Genomic DNA, 16,670 nt, shown 5'->3' with positions numbered 1-16,670 from the left:
ACTTGAAAAATGCAACCAATAAGATCATCAGTTGCATTTTCTCGGTTGTAACCGATACGCTTATTGGTTTAATTTTGCAAGTTTTATAAAAGAGCTTTTTGTGAAACTTTATAGTGTAATTCCGGCCTAACAAAGGCATCTTCAACCCGTTGCTCGCGAGCACCATGGTGCTCCCTGAACCATTCAGAGTGCTCGATGCTTGTGTCCGATTTGGTGCTCGGGAGCACTTGATCAACGTTCCATTTAAACACCTTGTATAAATTTCGTTCAAGGGTTGCAGTTATCCTGATTTCATGCATTTGTACGTCAAACATGCTAAACTTTGAAACTTTTACTGGACTGGCACTAGTTTTCGAAAAACAATGCATATATTTTCTCCCTATATGTATTGCTATTGAAATTTAATTTTCACTTTATCCCGAAAACTAAAGCTAATCCGGCGAAACCAATACCAGATTCAGCGCCATAAAATCACTAAAATATCGTTGCCAATGACTTACTGTATGAATTTAAAAATGAATAGTTTCAATATGATTTTTATATGATGCTGCGGCACATTTACAGATCTTTTAAGTGAGGTGAGAATGTGCCGGAAGCCCACTCACACGATGTAGAACAGTGTCAAGTGACCCGCTGCACATTTACAGATTAAGTGATCTGGAAGTGTGCCGCAAGTCACTTAAGCGGTCTGTAAATATGCCGCGGGCATTAGCGGATAGAGGTTCTTCAAACGAGGGAGAGGGCGGATTTTCAACCTCTACCCACCCGTCTATGCGCTAGTAACACAAAATTTTCTTGGGACGGGAGGGCGGTCACCTACTCCACCCTCTCCACGCATTCCGCTTACTTCCTGGGGTCACTCAAGTGACCCGCACCATATTTGCAGATCACTTAAGAAATCTAGTAGTGTGCTACTTTGCTCATTTTTACAAAATTAAGTTTGAGGTCGCGGGCCGCATCAAATGACTCCGAGGGCGACATGTTAAGCATGTATGATGTAGGCTAAACGATTCTATTCCGTGCATTTGTGCTTAAAACATTTCATGTTGGACTTGTATCCATAGGCGTAAATTTGTGTCGTTCCATGGGCTCGAGGCCCCTTTTCCCTAACATTTGTGATATGTCTGTAGAAATATATGTCTATACTACACCCCTCCCCCCCCCCAATATTTTTGAGCCCTCCCAGTAATTTCTAAATTATTTTTCTATGTTTGTACCGTATTTCAACCTTATGATATACTGTATTTTTAATATAGCTTTGCTGACCATTCTGTAGAGAAATCATCAACCCCCCACCTTCACAAAAATCATCAATAAAAATCCTAGGTGACCTGCAAAAACTTGGTGGCCACAAATGGGAATTTACATTGAAATATCATCGCGATACCAGAGTGGAGCCTGTGCATGATGAATTTAGAGTGCCAAAATTTTTCAATAACATTGTAGCCTGATATTTAAGTATCAGTTTGTAACTGAATAATAATACTCATTATCTGAAAATTTTTTAAAAAGCAACTGTGTGTCACCATGTTTCTCGGATGAACATGCTAACATGGAGTTGTTTCGTTTGCAGGGACCTACGTTCGAGAGAAAGGATGGGTCCGATTACGATTCGCGCTGTTGAGTATAATAAGTCAAGAGCCGTGTAATTACTGTATTTTAAAGGGGGAAAATCTTTCACTGATCTCTCAGAAATGGCATCAGACCTGATACAGGTAGAGAATTTCATGGAAATTATGATCATTATTATTTTTAAAATTTAAAATATATGTGTCGTTATACAGGGTGTCTTGTAAGTCCTAATTCGGCCTTTATCTCATCAACCGGTCATTGTAAAGGTATGGATCTCAAAATTAAAATGATTCTCATCAATTAAAAAAATGCTCAAAATGTGTTCAGAAATGACTGTTTCAGTTTCGGGGGTGAAAATACGCTGTTATGGAATCAGTGGTGGATTGAAGTCGGTCGAGGCTCCGGGTGCAAAATAAAATATTGTTTCCCTATTTATGCTGTTCTATCCCAACTCTTTTCTCTCCGATTCTTGAATTCAAATATATCAGTGAATATTGCACGTAGAAACATGGGAATTTTTTTGGCCCCAGGAGAGACAGTTTTTTGATCGTAAGTTAGAGAACCACAGGGACTGTATAAAAATGTAAACTCTTTATTTTATGACGCAGTGCATTTTCACTCTCGAAACTGGAAGTAATTTCTGAATACGTTCTGGACATTTTTCAATTGATGAGAACTTTTTTCGAGAACTATCCCTTACAATGTACGGTTGATGAGATATAGATCGAATTAGGACTTCCAGGACACCCTGTATACATACAAAATCGATTAAAATTCACATCTACTACAATTTTGTTTTTTATGACTGGATGATCATGAAATTGTCGAATCCATGAGAGACGGATCCATGTTGAACACGTAGACACGGTAATCGTTTCCTTATTTTACTCACGAGCAGGTGCTGCTCGTTCTCGATCACAAGAAAGAACAGGACGATGATGACATCCGTCAACACGGAATTAAAAATTGTCGCCACCGAGCAGATGTTACGTTCGATCCGAACCTATAATTATTCAATTAAGGGAACTAACCAAATTGATAATAATGGAAAAAAAGAAGAGACATGAATTATATGCTGATGCTATTTCATATTCTCAACGAATAAGTCTCATTTCCGCGAAACGGTCGCTCTAACAATAATTAGTTCCAACGAATGCAAAAAAGGGTAACCTTTTATGGTAGCAGTAGTTCTCAAACTTTTGTCATTCGCGGCTTTCCCAGAATAGTTTGATAGACATTTTCATTTATAAAAGAAATACTTCAAAGCGTAAATAGTCACACAAATAAATGTCTCCGCTGTGAAGCTCCTGACATGGGTTGGCGACGCCCCCAAGGTGCCGCGAGGCACTGTTTTATGGTCATAGATTCAAGAGAGATTTAGCCTTCTGGCAGCCAAATGGTTATCCCACGACCTCCGATTCGAAAGGTTTGAGTTAGAGCATCTTTGAGTCGCCTATGGGCTTTCCATATGTGGCCCTCGAAGCGATTAGAATAGTGCCGTCTTAACGCATGAGCACACCTTGACACTGTCCGAGAGTCTCAAGAGAAGAGGGTATGACCCTCACAAAAATTTGAATTGACTGAAATTCTCAAGAATTTGTCAGGTAGGGCCTCAGAAAAATCACTTGAAGGTGGGACACCCATGAGGCTCGAATAATTCCAGAAATTATAGAAATTCTGAGACAAAATCTCAATAATAGTAATCCCAAACTTTATTTTTCAGAATTAGCGAGAGACGTAATTTCAAAATTACTTTTAGAAAATATTTCAGAAATAATGAGAAATAATTTCATTGTTATTGAGAGAAATTGTCTCAGAAAATAATTAAATTGCGCAATTCGTGGGAATTTATATGCAGTGAGAGCAATTTAGAGTGAATGAAAAGAATTCGGAATAAATAGGAAAAACATTCAGAGTGAAAAAAATTCGTATTTAATGGAAATTACTGATAGAAAAATTCACGTTTAATAATTAATAATTTCGGAATTTATGAAAATTCATATTTGATAAAAAAATAACTTCAGATCAATTGAAATTTGATGAAAAGGTAATCTAATCTCAGGGCTTGACTCGAAGCCCTGGGCCTCATTGGGGCCCCCCGGTAATATACCATTGTGTGAATCTAGATACAGTATGACTCTAGAATCTAGCAGTATGACTTATTGGCCCTCGGGCTTTATTGAATTTTTTTTTTGTCCCGCAATATCTGAAGGCTGAAGATCCCTGATTCAAGCAGTGCCGTGTTCTGAGCGGACAGAATCGTCGCAGAAAGAATCACGACAGGTGTGTGTCCGCTGTGAACACGTTTCTCGTTAACACGTCCTCTACCAACACGTAAGCACTTTGATAAAAACATTCAAATCATATATATTTTTAAATTTGATTTCGTCCCATGTCTTGAATATTTATATATAAAAAAAATTTCAGTTTTGTAGCAAAGAAACGAAACAAAAAAAAATGGTAAGAAATTTGTAATAGGAAAGAAAAATTCAGAAATGTGTATGGAAAAAGCTTCGTAAAAAAGAAAATCCTCGGTGTAGGAACAAAAAAACAACACACGAGGCAGAGAGAAAAGGAGACGAGAGTATAGTAATGTAATTTACGGTTTAGCGCTTAGTCCACGGAGGGTCTATAATACGAATTTACGTGGTAATATCTGCCCCATCACAGAAATATACGATGAGATTTACAAATAATAACGCTGTTGGAAACACCCCGCGTTACAGAAACGCTGTCAGCGTCAAATTTAGTGGCCATTTTTTTTCTTGCCTTTTTTTGGTGCTTTTTTTCTTTCTTTTATCCGGTTGTTTTTTTTTCTTCTACTTTACGGAAGAAACCGACTCTAGTTATGGTCTAAATATCATACATATAAATTGCGTAAACCGTAAAACTATGCTGTGTTGCACACAATTTCGAAAAGAAAGTTTTTTGAGGTTGTTGATCTGGTGTCTAAACCATATTTTGTGGAACTTTCGACATCAAGTGTAGAATCAACCAGCATGTAGATTGGGCCAGTGTTTCTCAAAGTGTGCGTCGCGGCGAGTTGGAGATATTGATTTTATGACTTTCTGAAGTGGTTCTTCCATATGGGAAAATATCTACGAAGGTAATCTGGAGAGCTGCAGGTGAACCATGAATTAATTGGGCAAGGGAGCTGCGAGTGACAGAAGTTTGAGAACCACCGAGTTAGCCAATAGATTACGGGCTAGAACAGAGGTCTTCAACCTTTTTCTAGTCGCTAGCACTGCTTGTACCCATTATCCTTATGGCAAGTTTCATAGGCGTACGCAGAATTTTCTCGAGGGGGGTTTTACCCTTTTTACTGCAAAAAACCTCTTAATCTCGGCTTAAGGGGCGGAATTTCAAAAGCCCTCATATTTGCGTACGCCAATGATCCCCACTGCCCTCGACAAAGTTTGAGCGTGCCTTCTGAAGCCACCAGACTATGGAAACCTAGGGCTCCTTGAAACCCCTTAAATCTCTTCTTGGACTATTTAACCCCCCTTTCTAGGTGCCTTATGAAAACCACTGCTTTATGTCTGATGAAATATGAATAATCGACACACACTAAATTCATCAGCACACACACACACACCTCCCCCTCCGACTTCAGTCACAAATTAGGCGTAAAAAATTCTCATTATTGGGATATGTGCCCTGTTCACTCTTCTATTTGGGGCATATCCTTCAACAGCCGTTATTAACCCTCTAAATGAGGAGGGTTCAAAAGATGCTCATTTTCCCCGCATTCAACCAAAAAAAAAGAGTAGAGGGAGATCGATTCCCTTCTCTTTGTCAGAGGGTGAGCAGTATTTTGTATTATACGGGTCGGTCCCGATATGGTATGTGTGTGTAATCCGAGATTTAAAAGAGTTTGGCCCAAAAAGCAGATCGGATTACAAATAGCGGTCGTGGTTTTTTGAGTGATGCCCCCGACCTGAAAAAACGAGCCTCCCCTTTTTAACAACCATTTTGGGTGATGGAAGGAATTCCCCGGTGTGCATGCGTGTGTCAAGAAATATACAGCCAAATTTGCCTCGTGAAACACGCCAATGATCCCCAACCTGAATCTTATCTGCCATGACTCTCGTTTTGAATATTTTTTCGCGCTTGTGGCCACCTTGAATATCTCAGAAAAGGAGCCCTAGGCTGGGCAGAAAACAAGACTACGGGGCCCTGCCCTATAACCACTGATGTAGGATCCTATCTAAATGACGAGAAGGGGAGCGCTGCAGGAAAGACAAATTCTGAGAAAGGGGGCGATCTGTGAAAATTTGCTAGAGTAGCCTATGACAAAGAAATTACTACTAAAATAGAAAAAAAAAATTGGGGCCTACCGGGAAGGGGGAGGGGGGTCAAGTTTCGAAACACCATCTTACGTCGAAATCAGTGTCGTTGATAGGCAGTGAAAACACTGATACACACGTGGCTGTTTATATTTTTTGGGATATTTTTTTCACTTCCCTCTCATTCTGTTAAGGATTTTGACAAGCAGTCTCCCACCGACTTGTAGAAGTTAATCCTGTTTATCTTGGATACAAATCTCCTCTTTCTCCTTGAACAGCTTCTATTATTCCCCCCGATAAGCAGATGATAAGCAGGATTATATTTACGGCATATTTATTCTTTCCTGTCTCCACGAGTGAAGTCAATTCCCTTGTCTCTGTAATTGGATGTGACTGCTCTACAAAAAGACAGTGACGGGGATTTTCATTCCGATACGGCATCTATTGTACTCTCTTGAAGTCTGAAAAGAGGGTGAAAATGGCCAAAGAAGCCCATATTGTTATGTACATCATGATGGCAGCCCTGATTAGTAGGCCAATTCTGAGAAATAGGTTTGCGATCTCGGGTTTGAAGCTTTGTTCCGGGCTGCGTACGTCATGGCCTCCACAAAGGTGGGGCTGCAGGGCTCTAGCCCTGGGGCAGGGATGAATCGCATAATTTTTTGTTTTTTCACGCTATAAATAAACTATAAAAGTACCCGTGAAAAGTCTGGCCAGGGGCCCGCCAAAAGTCCCAGCCTAGGGGGTCCTGCTCCAAGATGTGAGAACCGTGCCGTGGGTACTGCGTGATGAACTTAACTAGGGATGTCACAACTTTTCTTAGTGTGTCGCGGTGAGCTGGAGATATTGATTTGTGTACCGATTTATGCTTTGCAGTGGTTCTTTTATAAATGAAAATGGAGTCGGAGTGTGGCAGATGAATCATGATTTAGGCAAGATAGCCGCGGGTGTAGAACCGCTGACCAAAGTTGACCATATTTCTTTCATAGAATTACGGAATATCGCCAAAAAAGTTGTCAGGGCTAGTAAAGTTACCAATTACAGCCGAAAAAATTATCAAAGGCAATGATTATCATGATATAATTCATAAGTCATGAAAATAATCTTTATTCTTGATTTCAAAAGTTCAACTGTAAGACTTGTTGAAAATACTGGAAAAACTGGACATTTTCTATAGAAAGTTGGGAAGATCAAAATAACGGAAATATCCTGTAAAATACAATCATGGTCACTCTTAGCACAACCGTGAGCGGTGGAGATATCGCATATCTGGCCCGCGGAATGAAAAGTTTGTGCACCCTCTTGAGCTTGAACATGACATTTGAATATTTTCCGACACATTGAATTTTGTTCCTCAAATTTTAGCTTAGGGTGTTTATAGTTACCTGACGGAAAGGGGTTTTAATTATACTGCATAAACACTCAGGGTTGCTCATTTTTTTTTAATTTTTGGGATCTCCGTTAGTCGCAGTACGTAGATATAATGTTACTTTGCACGCACGAGTCGCTCGACCAATGTACACAGGGAAACGCATAACAGACAAACGAGGAAAAAAAATTAACCCCTTTGGTGATTCTAGTGACTCCAGAGTCACGGTTGCGGTTCGCACGCGACATTCTTTGCCTGATTTTTCTTCTATTTTGTCTCACGTGCTAAGGCTTCTGTAACCTTCCGTGAATGTGTAATGCGTATTGTGAATATCCCGGATCCGTTTTCACGTGTTAATAATCCTTATAATGTGTGCAGATCCGTCGTCACTCAAAAACCAAGTTCGTAATATCTCCATATGCGCGCATATGATTGAAGAAATACAAAATTCCCACGGTACCCACCATCGTATATCCGATTTCTTGACTTTTCGAATACGAAATTTTGTTTCCATGGCTTGCCTCATTAACCACAGATTTCTGTTAGGACATTTTTGCCACAATCCAGTGTTTCCTCAAACTTTTGTCTCTCTCTCTCCCAAGCCATAGTTCATCTGCAGCTCCCAGGAAATAGTTTAGTAAATACATTCACTTATAAAAGAACCACTTTGAACCATCAATATGCACGCCAATCAATATCTCCAGCTCACCACGTTGCCACTGACGAAGGTTAACAAACGCCCCCACGAGCCGCGCGCGATGTACACTTTGAGAAACGCAGGTCTAATCTGTTCCCACAAAAGGAGGGCTGGCGACCCCCCCCCCAAAAAAAATTTACTTTTTTAAATTTATAATTAATATTATTTATAATAATTAAGATAATTTAAAGAATTAACTTCCCTTTATATTACGAATTTATTAATCAAAATAAATGCAGGAATCAATGCAAGGGTTCCACTGAAATTCTTCGCTTTCGATCCATTCATTCAAAAAGCTTGGCCTAAGATCAGGATCATGCGGATCATCATGATCAATAGCCAAAACAGTGTCAAGGATCTTATGCATCACAACTTCACTATTTTGGGAAGCGTTGGCTCTGAACAAACGTTAGTGTCATTTCTAATTTTATTTGTAGCGGGCAGGGCCTGTTTCCCATAAGTTCGGGTACTGGACAAACACGATTTTTTGGGGGGCTCCCCTTTATATATAGCATTCGTTGAGGCAAAGGCGTGCGCAGGGGGTAAAGGGCTATGGAGGGCCCATGACACATCCCCCGAGACAGTCAAAATATTAACAAATTTGTTAATATTTTTTTTAAAGAAATTAAAATATATATATCGAAAGAATGTCAATTTTTTGACATCCGAGTGGAACCGAAAACTTGTGCGCCCCGCCCCCCCCTCGGGCATGTGGTCCGTTTGCCTATGAAAGAAACAGGCCCTGGTGCCGAGGCTGTTTATGCATCCGAATTTTTTAATCTTGTTCTCTGTAGCAGGGCTGGTCAAGTTTAAACTATTGTAAAGCCCTGCCCAACATATCCCCGATGCTGGTATATGAAACATAAAGCTAGTATATAAATGTTTCAGGCATGTATCAAACAAGATTAAGGCAGACGTGTTACAACCAGGGCCGTAACTATGATTTTTTTGGGGGGGGGGGGTGCATAAATGATTTTTCCACCAGGGCAGCTACTGCCTTTCCTCTCCCAGCTCTGGCTCTGTTTTAAGCATGCAATTTGTTGGAGATTTGTCCTGCGCTGGTCTGTAGTAAACTTAGTCTTTCATCCTTCGTCCCCTAGTAATTTTATTCACATTAAAGGCCACCAAACGCAACTTAAATCCGGGTATCGTGCAAAAATTGAATGACTTTATTCATAGTTCTTGTCAATCTCATTTTCGAAAGATTGACAATTCATATAAATAGGCAAATGCATTTTCAATTCCATCCCCCCCCCCCCCCATTTTGATGTAAATCAATATTCATTCCAATCCATCAATTTTCTTTAAAAAGGTTCTAATGGGAAATAATTTGTGATCCGGGGGCCCCCATCCATCGTTTCTATTTAATGTACGACGTCTACAAACCACTAATTAACGAGAAATGGTCATTTAAACTCTTCCGGGGGCAGCAGATGTTGGTCAATTCGATTCACAAAAGAAAGAATCTGATTCTCAGTGGATTCTCTCTTTCTACAAGACCTCTATCTGCCAATCTTCTCGGAGAATTGTCTTGTGTTCTTTTATCTCTTTTTGCAATATGAGAGAGAGGTCTCTGTAGAGTAGATGGAGATGTGAATGAAGTGCGTGTGTATTATCTGAAGGGAATGCGCTCAGGCATAAAAGCAAATCCATTCCTCCACCTCTCAATATACTTAATATTACTTGCCCTTCTCTTTTCCCCAATCATTTTCTTATTTTTCTTTACTGTTTTCTCAGAAGCAAAGTGTTTTTTGACGTCTCCATTCCACGCAATTTGCCGGTGTTTTTTTTTTTTTGCCTGATATTAAGTTGACCGACGAAGCATAGGCGAGGAGGCATTGCCCAATCTTCATTGGACCATCATGTCTTATATGTACTGTATACACATCCATATTCAGGTTTGTTTATCACTCTCTCTAGTTGCGTCTGGCGCCAAATTCGAACAATCCAAGTGGAAATGAGACTGTTTTAGGATCAGATATGGCGATGTTTGTCGGTTAATCAGTACCACAATCGATGTGTTTGCCACTGTCTGGGGGGAGGGAAATTATAATTTCACTACATAAAACACTATCGTGTGTAGTTCATCCCTACCCTCCGTGTCTGCCTGCTTGATAGAAATAACAGAGTGATTTCTTGTGTTTAGTGTCATTATTTGCTTTACGCGTATGGGAAATAGGCAATGGATGAGTAAATGCCCGATAATGACGTCGATTATTATTATTTTGTTTTTCCAATTTGTTCATTTTTCGCTCGATGTATTTTCGCATATTACGCGCTGTGTTGTGATGATACATTTTCGCGAGGAAGTCTGTTTTCTTTTTCATTTAGAAAATGACAATTTTTCACACAACGGGGTTAATTAGAAGAGTATAACCTCATGAAAAGGCTGAAGACACTCGTAGCTTCAGCCTTGGCTTAAATCCTAACAGCGTTAATCGTGAAATCAAGAATTAGATATTCGATTTTCAAACTTTTCTATAGTTCTCAAGTTTCCGTCACCCGCGGCACCCCAGAACAGTTTAGTAGATATTTTTTCACTTATAAAAGAACCTCTTCACAGCATAAATAGGAACTCAAATTAATATCTCCAGCTCGCTGCAACACCCTTGACAAAGGTTGGTGATGCCCCTAAAGAGCCGCGATACACACTTTGAGAAACACTGCTTTATATTGTCTTGTCGCGTCGCGTCTTTATTCCCGAGCTGAACATTCGCGACCAAAACGAAAAGCGTAATATTCCCGACCGAAACCACGGGGCGGGGGGGGGGGGCAGCTAGGAAGCTAGGAGTACGATTTTGGGAACATGGTGGACATTTTTCTCCTCTTTTCACGCGCAGGGCCTCCTTTGGGCCCTACGTTGGGATTTTTGGGTGGCAGGCCCACCAATCCAAAATTTTCGTGAGGGGCTCCTCTGAAGTGTGAAAAAACAAACTCGTGAAAGTCATCCCCGAGCTCTTCTTTTAGCTCTACTTTTGGTGGGGGGCGGGGCCATGGTCTCATCCGTAAGTTGCTATGTACGTAGCATTTTCAACCTGTTGCTGCAGAACGATGCTTTTATGATTGCTCAATGCTACTCCACGAGACCCCAATTAAACGCTCTCATTCAAGTTGCATTCAAGAATCAGTACTATACATTAGTAAATGCTGATTAGAGTTTGAGCATATGTTAGACTTACTATATGGCTAGTCTTTTGATAATGAGCACAGACGGTGTGCTCACGACTAGTCCGCATTTGTCAATGCAATGGTCCAGCGTTTCTTAACCTTTTTTTGACTTGCAGAACCCTTTTTGGAATATAATTTCTACGGCGGAGCCAAGCAGGCCTCTTTTATTTAATTTTCTCAGATTTACCGATTTATTTAATTTCCTTAATGAGAAATGTACACGGTGCCCAAGGGCTCCGAGGAGCACATGTTGAGATCCACTGCCATATAATCAATCTTCAGTTGTTTTTTTTTTTTGTTTTTTTTTTTGTTTTATGTCGATCATGGTGTTATCGGACTCCAACTGTGTATATAAGTAACCAAGTAACCTCACCCAAATTATTATTTTTGGTATCGGCCATGAATAAGATATATCAAATATGATTTGAATATTATTAAGTTGCTGAAGGATTTAATATAATTTCACATTAAAATTTTAAGCTTAGTTAGTATTGAATGCATTCAAAGGTCTTATAATGTTTGTTAAAATTTCAGTTGCAGAAAAATAAGCTCATTGTTGTAATAAGGTAGTTCTGAATCCCTATTTGAAAGAAATTTACAAAAGTTGTTCGAAAAGAACAAGGGCTTCTCTTGATTGGAATTCATCGTGATCTTAGAAGCAAATAATTCTGTTCATAATCGGATCATTGAGAAAAATATTCGGCTTTGATATGCAGAGAGCTTATGCTAGTGTGAAATTCCCACGATACTTTAATCGCATTAATCAGTGGTAGCAGTTGTTATTTTTGAATTTTTTTTTCAATTTTAGTCACGTTCAGCACAAATCTAACAATACGTGATCTTAATTCACAGACCAGTCAAGTGCGTCGGTAAAGAGTATATTCAAATAAATTTTTTTAATTTCAGTAATACGATTACAAAAAACTGATAGGTTGTATATATTTCTGCATAATTATCACTAATTGGTGTACATACCACGTCTGCCTACGCCCGTGTATAGAATGGATTATTTTTAGATTGAGCCCATAGGCAGAGCCAGCCGCCTTTAGAGACGTGGTCGTACCGGGCCCCACTCTTTCGAGGGGCCTCTGCAATCACGATAATAAAAATAATAGATACCATTAAAAAATCGTCAAATTAACCCTTTTTCCATCCAAAATCATAAAAATAGATTGTTTGTTCCAATGCATTTATGTTTCTAGTTTTATGCCGAAGAAACAACAGGGGGGGGGGGGGCAAACTATGAAGGCTTTCACTAATTCTGAAGTTATTTGTTCCATTAATTCTGAATTTTCGTCAGTTCTGGAATTATTTCTTTCATTATAGGTTCTGCTTTTCTATCAGTTTTGGAATAATCTCGCTTATTAATTTAAAAATTTTCTTCAGTTCCAGATTTTCATTAATTCGAAATTTTCATTCATTTCAGCCTTAATCTAAATTTGACGGTGTGTTCATATTTTTGTACATGTATCAATATTTTGCAGCATTCCTGCGTATTCCTTGATAATGTATAAATTTTTTGATGGTCCTCTCCCCTCCCACAAAAAAATGAGGGCTAAAGGCTCCTCAAACACATTTGGGCCCCCCCCCCCCCATAATCGTCAAGACGCCACTTGTACTATTATTTTCGCTCAGAGCCCCGCGTGTATTACGGGCAGCCTGCTTCGAAACTGATGGATTATATTTATCTTGGTTGAGCGATACGCGTCTGTAGTCCGTTTCGGACCACCCTTAATTCGCAAAACGTAACGAAAGGAATATCACGAGGCATTTCTTTGGCTAGGCTTTAACTCCATAGGCTAAGAATAAAAAAGTTCGTCATCGTCGCTGCTGCTGCCATACGGAAGGCAATAACGGCAGCAGCGGCGTCTCTAAAAATGATGAAGCGAGTCGAATGTTTCTCCATCCCCGCGTTTTTCTTTTTAGGCCTTTGCTTTTCTTATTCTTGTCTTAACCAGAAACAGGTTCGACCTGTTCTTTTTTTCTGTTTTATTATTTTACTCCTAATATACTGTATATTTTTTCTATTCTCTCGGCAATTTTTAACGCTCTACTCTCTGTGAATTTTCTTCTTGTTTATTATATATACATTTAAAAAATACATATATATGAAACGGGAATAGAAAAGGTGCCGCAAGAAGCGTCAGAAAAAGCAAGGGGAAAAAAAAGAACTGATTTATTACGCGCACAGTCTCACGTATGCATGTTGTAGAAGCCTATAGGCCTATATATGTGTGCGGAGGCGATCTTTTTGCGATGGCTTTCGTTTTTTTTTTGTTTTTTTTTTCATAACCGTGACGGAGGAGAGGCACATTACATTAAGGAGAACCAACCAACCAACCTCCTTACCTCTCACTTTCTTCACGTTGTAGGCCTACTAGTAGTAGGCCAAGAAAAAATATTTTTTTAAGATACAAAAAAAAAAAAAAAATTAGAGTGCGTAAATTGCTTGAAATTACTTCACCTTCAGAACGGCATGACTTGTAATATAAACCGTGTCCTTTGGTAACTGGTCTCTCTCTCTCTTCTCGTTGTTGAGATAACAAAGGGGCGTGTTAAGGGCCACCGTCACCTTTTTTTTTTTTACCTTAACCAAAGGATAAACCGGTTCGGGGGGTCCCATGGGCCCTTCTCTTTTTTTTTATATAAATAGATATTTCTTACTAGGCCTCTTTGTATTAGATGTTATTATAAAAGGCTACTGTTTTTCTTATAATGCTTATTAATTCAATGTCATGATGCGACGACTGGTTTTCGTTTGTTTATTAAGGTTTCAATTTTTATCTAATCACATATTTGATTGTATGATGGAATTTAGTTATTGTTATTTGTAGGAAAATGCAGTTACACTGTCTCGGACTGCAGTTTATAACGAATAGAGATACACACATGCTGTTCTATATACTCGGAGCGTACACCTTCGTTTTAAGCTGTAAAAATTCGTATGAGTGTGATGAATTCAGTAATTGCTTAAATGAAAATTTATCAAGTGCTCTGGAAATATCTTGAAGAGTCTGGAAAGCTATTCATGGCATCTACGAAGACGAGGCTGACAGGGCTTTAGCCTAGGTGCCAAGAGGGCCTTGTATACAGTAGTTTAAATTTAACTAAAAATTTAATAGAAAATTAGCACAAGAAGTTCGCTGGAAACGCTTGCTCAAGTATATTTGGTTCAAGTAATAGAAATTGAAAGAGCAATATTTCGCTACAAAGGGGCACCCCGTTCTTCATCACCTCGGGCAGAGATTTCTTATGATAATTGGTCTGGCTCAGTGTTTCTCAACCTAAGGACAATCAAACGGACCAGGAACCATCACTAATTAGCTGCATACATTTGAATAGTTCCTTTATTGGAATTGAATGATCAATTTCACCTGCGGACCACACCGACTATCACGAACCAAATCTCATCCGTTGACTAGAGGTTGAGAAACGCTGCTTTGTCTATTTATTTAGATCAGAAGTTTCGAAATTTTTTTGCTCGCTGCACCTCGTTCACGAACTTGAGGCACTGTCGTGGCAGCATGAAATGGTCATTCATAAAATCTCTGGCCCAATTTCCATATATTTAATCTATATAATATACATGTATCGCGCGGCACCTATGGAAGATGGAACTTTTGATACTCCATAAAGGAGTGGTTCTCAAACTTTTGTCACCCACAGCTCCATTGCTCAATTCATTTTTCAGCTGTGGCTCCCCCAGAATAGTTTAGTAGATATTTCCTTATAATATAACCACCTCAGAGCATATATAGGAACACAAATGAATATCTCCAGCTCGGCCCCGATACAGGTTGGTGACGCACACTTTGAGAAACACTACCCTAAAGAGTAATAAGGCACACACCGTTACTATTCACCGACATACTTTAAACCAGTGTTTTCTCAACCTTTTTGAAAACAAGGTACCGGTAAAATGTGTATGAAACAATTTGACGGACCACTTGTGTCCCATAATTTTCGTTGCTCCGATTTTTTTTATACATTTGTCTTGTTTTTTTCAACGATACTTATTAAAATCTGTAGTATTTACTAAAAAGTCGTGAATGTACACCGCTTTCACGCGATAAACTATTTTATGACAATTGTGGCAAAAATTATAAATACTTTATTAAATTAATACTTTATTACTTAAAATCAGGTCTAACGGTTTGTCCCCAATTTTATTGGAGTTTTAATTACGACCGGTGATTATGCCTACGAAGGTTTTTGATGAAAATTGGCGGTCTCGTATATTACGGATTATTTTACGATCCGGGTTTACCGAATTTCATTTTTTTTAATGAAATGTGGTCGCCAGTTCATTTGAATATTTTTTCCGTGAAATACATTTGTTTACTGTGATCTGTAGCAGCCGTTTATTTCTACACCCTACGGCAATTTTAGCAGTTATTAGCAAATTGCATTTAAAATGATAAATTACTTTTTTTTGGCAAAATTTAGTGATATCCCGTATTTAGGTCGCAATTTCCTACATTCTCCTCGAGATGTATGGTAAATCTTAGTGTTGAAATTATAATTTTTAATTAAAATCTCTTTTTTAACGATCACCCCACAGATGCATCCACCTCTAATTTACGGCCGAATAACGATTTCCCCCCTTGAATAATAAAAGTATGCATTTCAAACCCCTGATTAACGATCACCAGTGCCGTCTTGCGGCATATGTCCGTACGCATGGGCCCACCCGGACATCTCACGAAAATGAGATCTAGTTAAAATTTTCTGGAATTTATCTGGTAGAGGGCCTCAGAAAAACCACTTGGCTCGGGGCCCATGATGCTTTTAAGACGGCCCTGATGATCACCACTCTTTTACGGACAAATTTTTTTTGTCCCTCCGGGTTTTACTGAATTACTAATATCAATATTACAAATGTTGAACAATTTTTTATTCAGTTAGAATTAAATTATCAAGTATGCTTGCGGACCCCACATATACCATAGTCGCGGACCACAGGTTGAACAACGCTTTTTACGGTTGAACCCAATATCGAGAGATTTCGTACCAAACCGTCAATTTGCTCTTTCCAGTGTGGGATTTTGGGATTCTCGAACAGGGTGGTTCTTGCGGCTCCAGTTGTTCGGCGGGTATCAAAGATGCATTTTTTTTGCTCATGATTCATTTCTTTGTTTCTAATCTTTGAAGATCAGCGAAAGGAAAAGAAAAACCATCCGAACATTTTGTCGAACAATTTATCATAACGTAAATTTATTTGCGGAGAACAGGAAAGCTCATTTTTTCGATGGAGGAAAGAAGGCAACAGCCACATCAGATAAGATCTTCTTCTGACATGTAATTGGTTCGTTGTTAAATATTACTCGTACCTCTTCATATATTACGAATGCTCCCTTTCTTTGCTTTCTTTCTCTCTCTCTCTCCTTTATCTGAAATATCAGATCTATGAGAAAAACATACGAAATCGATTTTTCTTCAGCTCCCATGTTCGGAATCCGATTCGGCATTTAAAGCCAAACCTTTATTTTAGAAATAAATTCAACTCATGCGCTTCAGATTTCGTTTCTATATGAATATGCATAATACTACGGGGGTTCGACCACCTACTTGGAGAAAG

The 16,670-nt window shown here is 39.0% G+C and overlaps 1 protein-coding gene across 5 annotated transcripts in view; it reads left to right on the top strand.

Annotated features, from left to right (window-relative positions):
- Positions 1–16,670, top strand: part of LOC149081630 (transcription factor Sp9-like) — a 99,592-nt gene that overhangs the window by 60,208 nt on the left and 22,714 nt on the right. For 2 of the 5 annotated variants that reach the window (XM_089237044.1, XM_089237045.1), the window contains one exon: positions 1,574–1,715. The exons of 2 other annotated variants lie outside the window; for them this stretch is intronic. In XM_089237044.1, coding sequence (XP_089093170.1) covers positions 1,695–1,715 — 21 coding nt within the window. In that variant the 5' untranslated portion in view covers positions 1,574–1,694. Of the gene's footprint in view, positions 1–1,573; positions 1,716–3,789; positions 3,907–16,670 lie in introns of those variants that run through there. One more of the 5 variants, XM_089237047.1, reaches the window with a different exon arrangement.

Source organism: Pholcus phalangioides, unplaced genomic scaffold (assembly GCF_987345545.1).
Source record: "Pholcus phalangioides strain wild (caught in Gottingen) unplaced genomic scaffold, Ppha-v1.0 ptg000009l_1, whole genome shotgun sequence".
In the NCBI taxonomy this organism is placed as follows: domain Eukaryota; kingdom Metazoa; phylum Arthropoda; class Arachnida; order Araneae; family Pholcidae; genus Pholcus; species Pholcus phalangioides.
The sequence above is the reverse complement of the archived record's forward strand: the minus strand, read 5'-3'. Positions and strand labels throughout refer to the sequence as shown.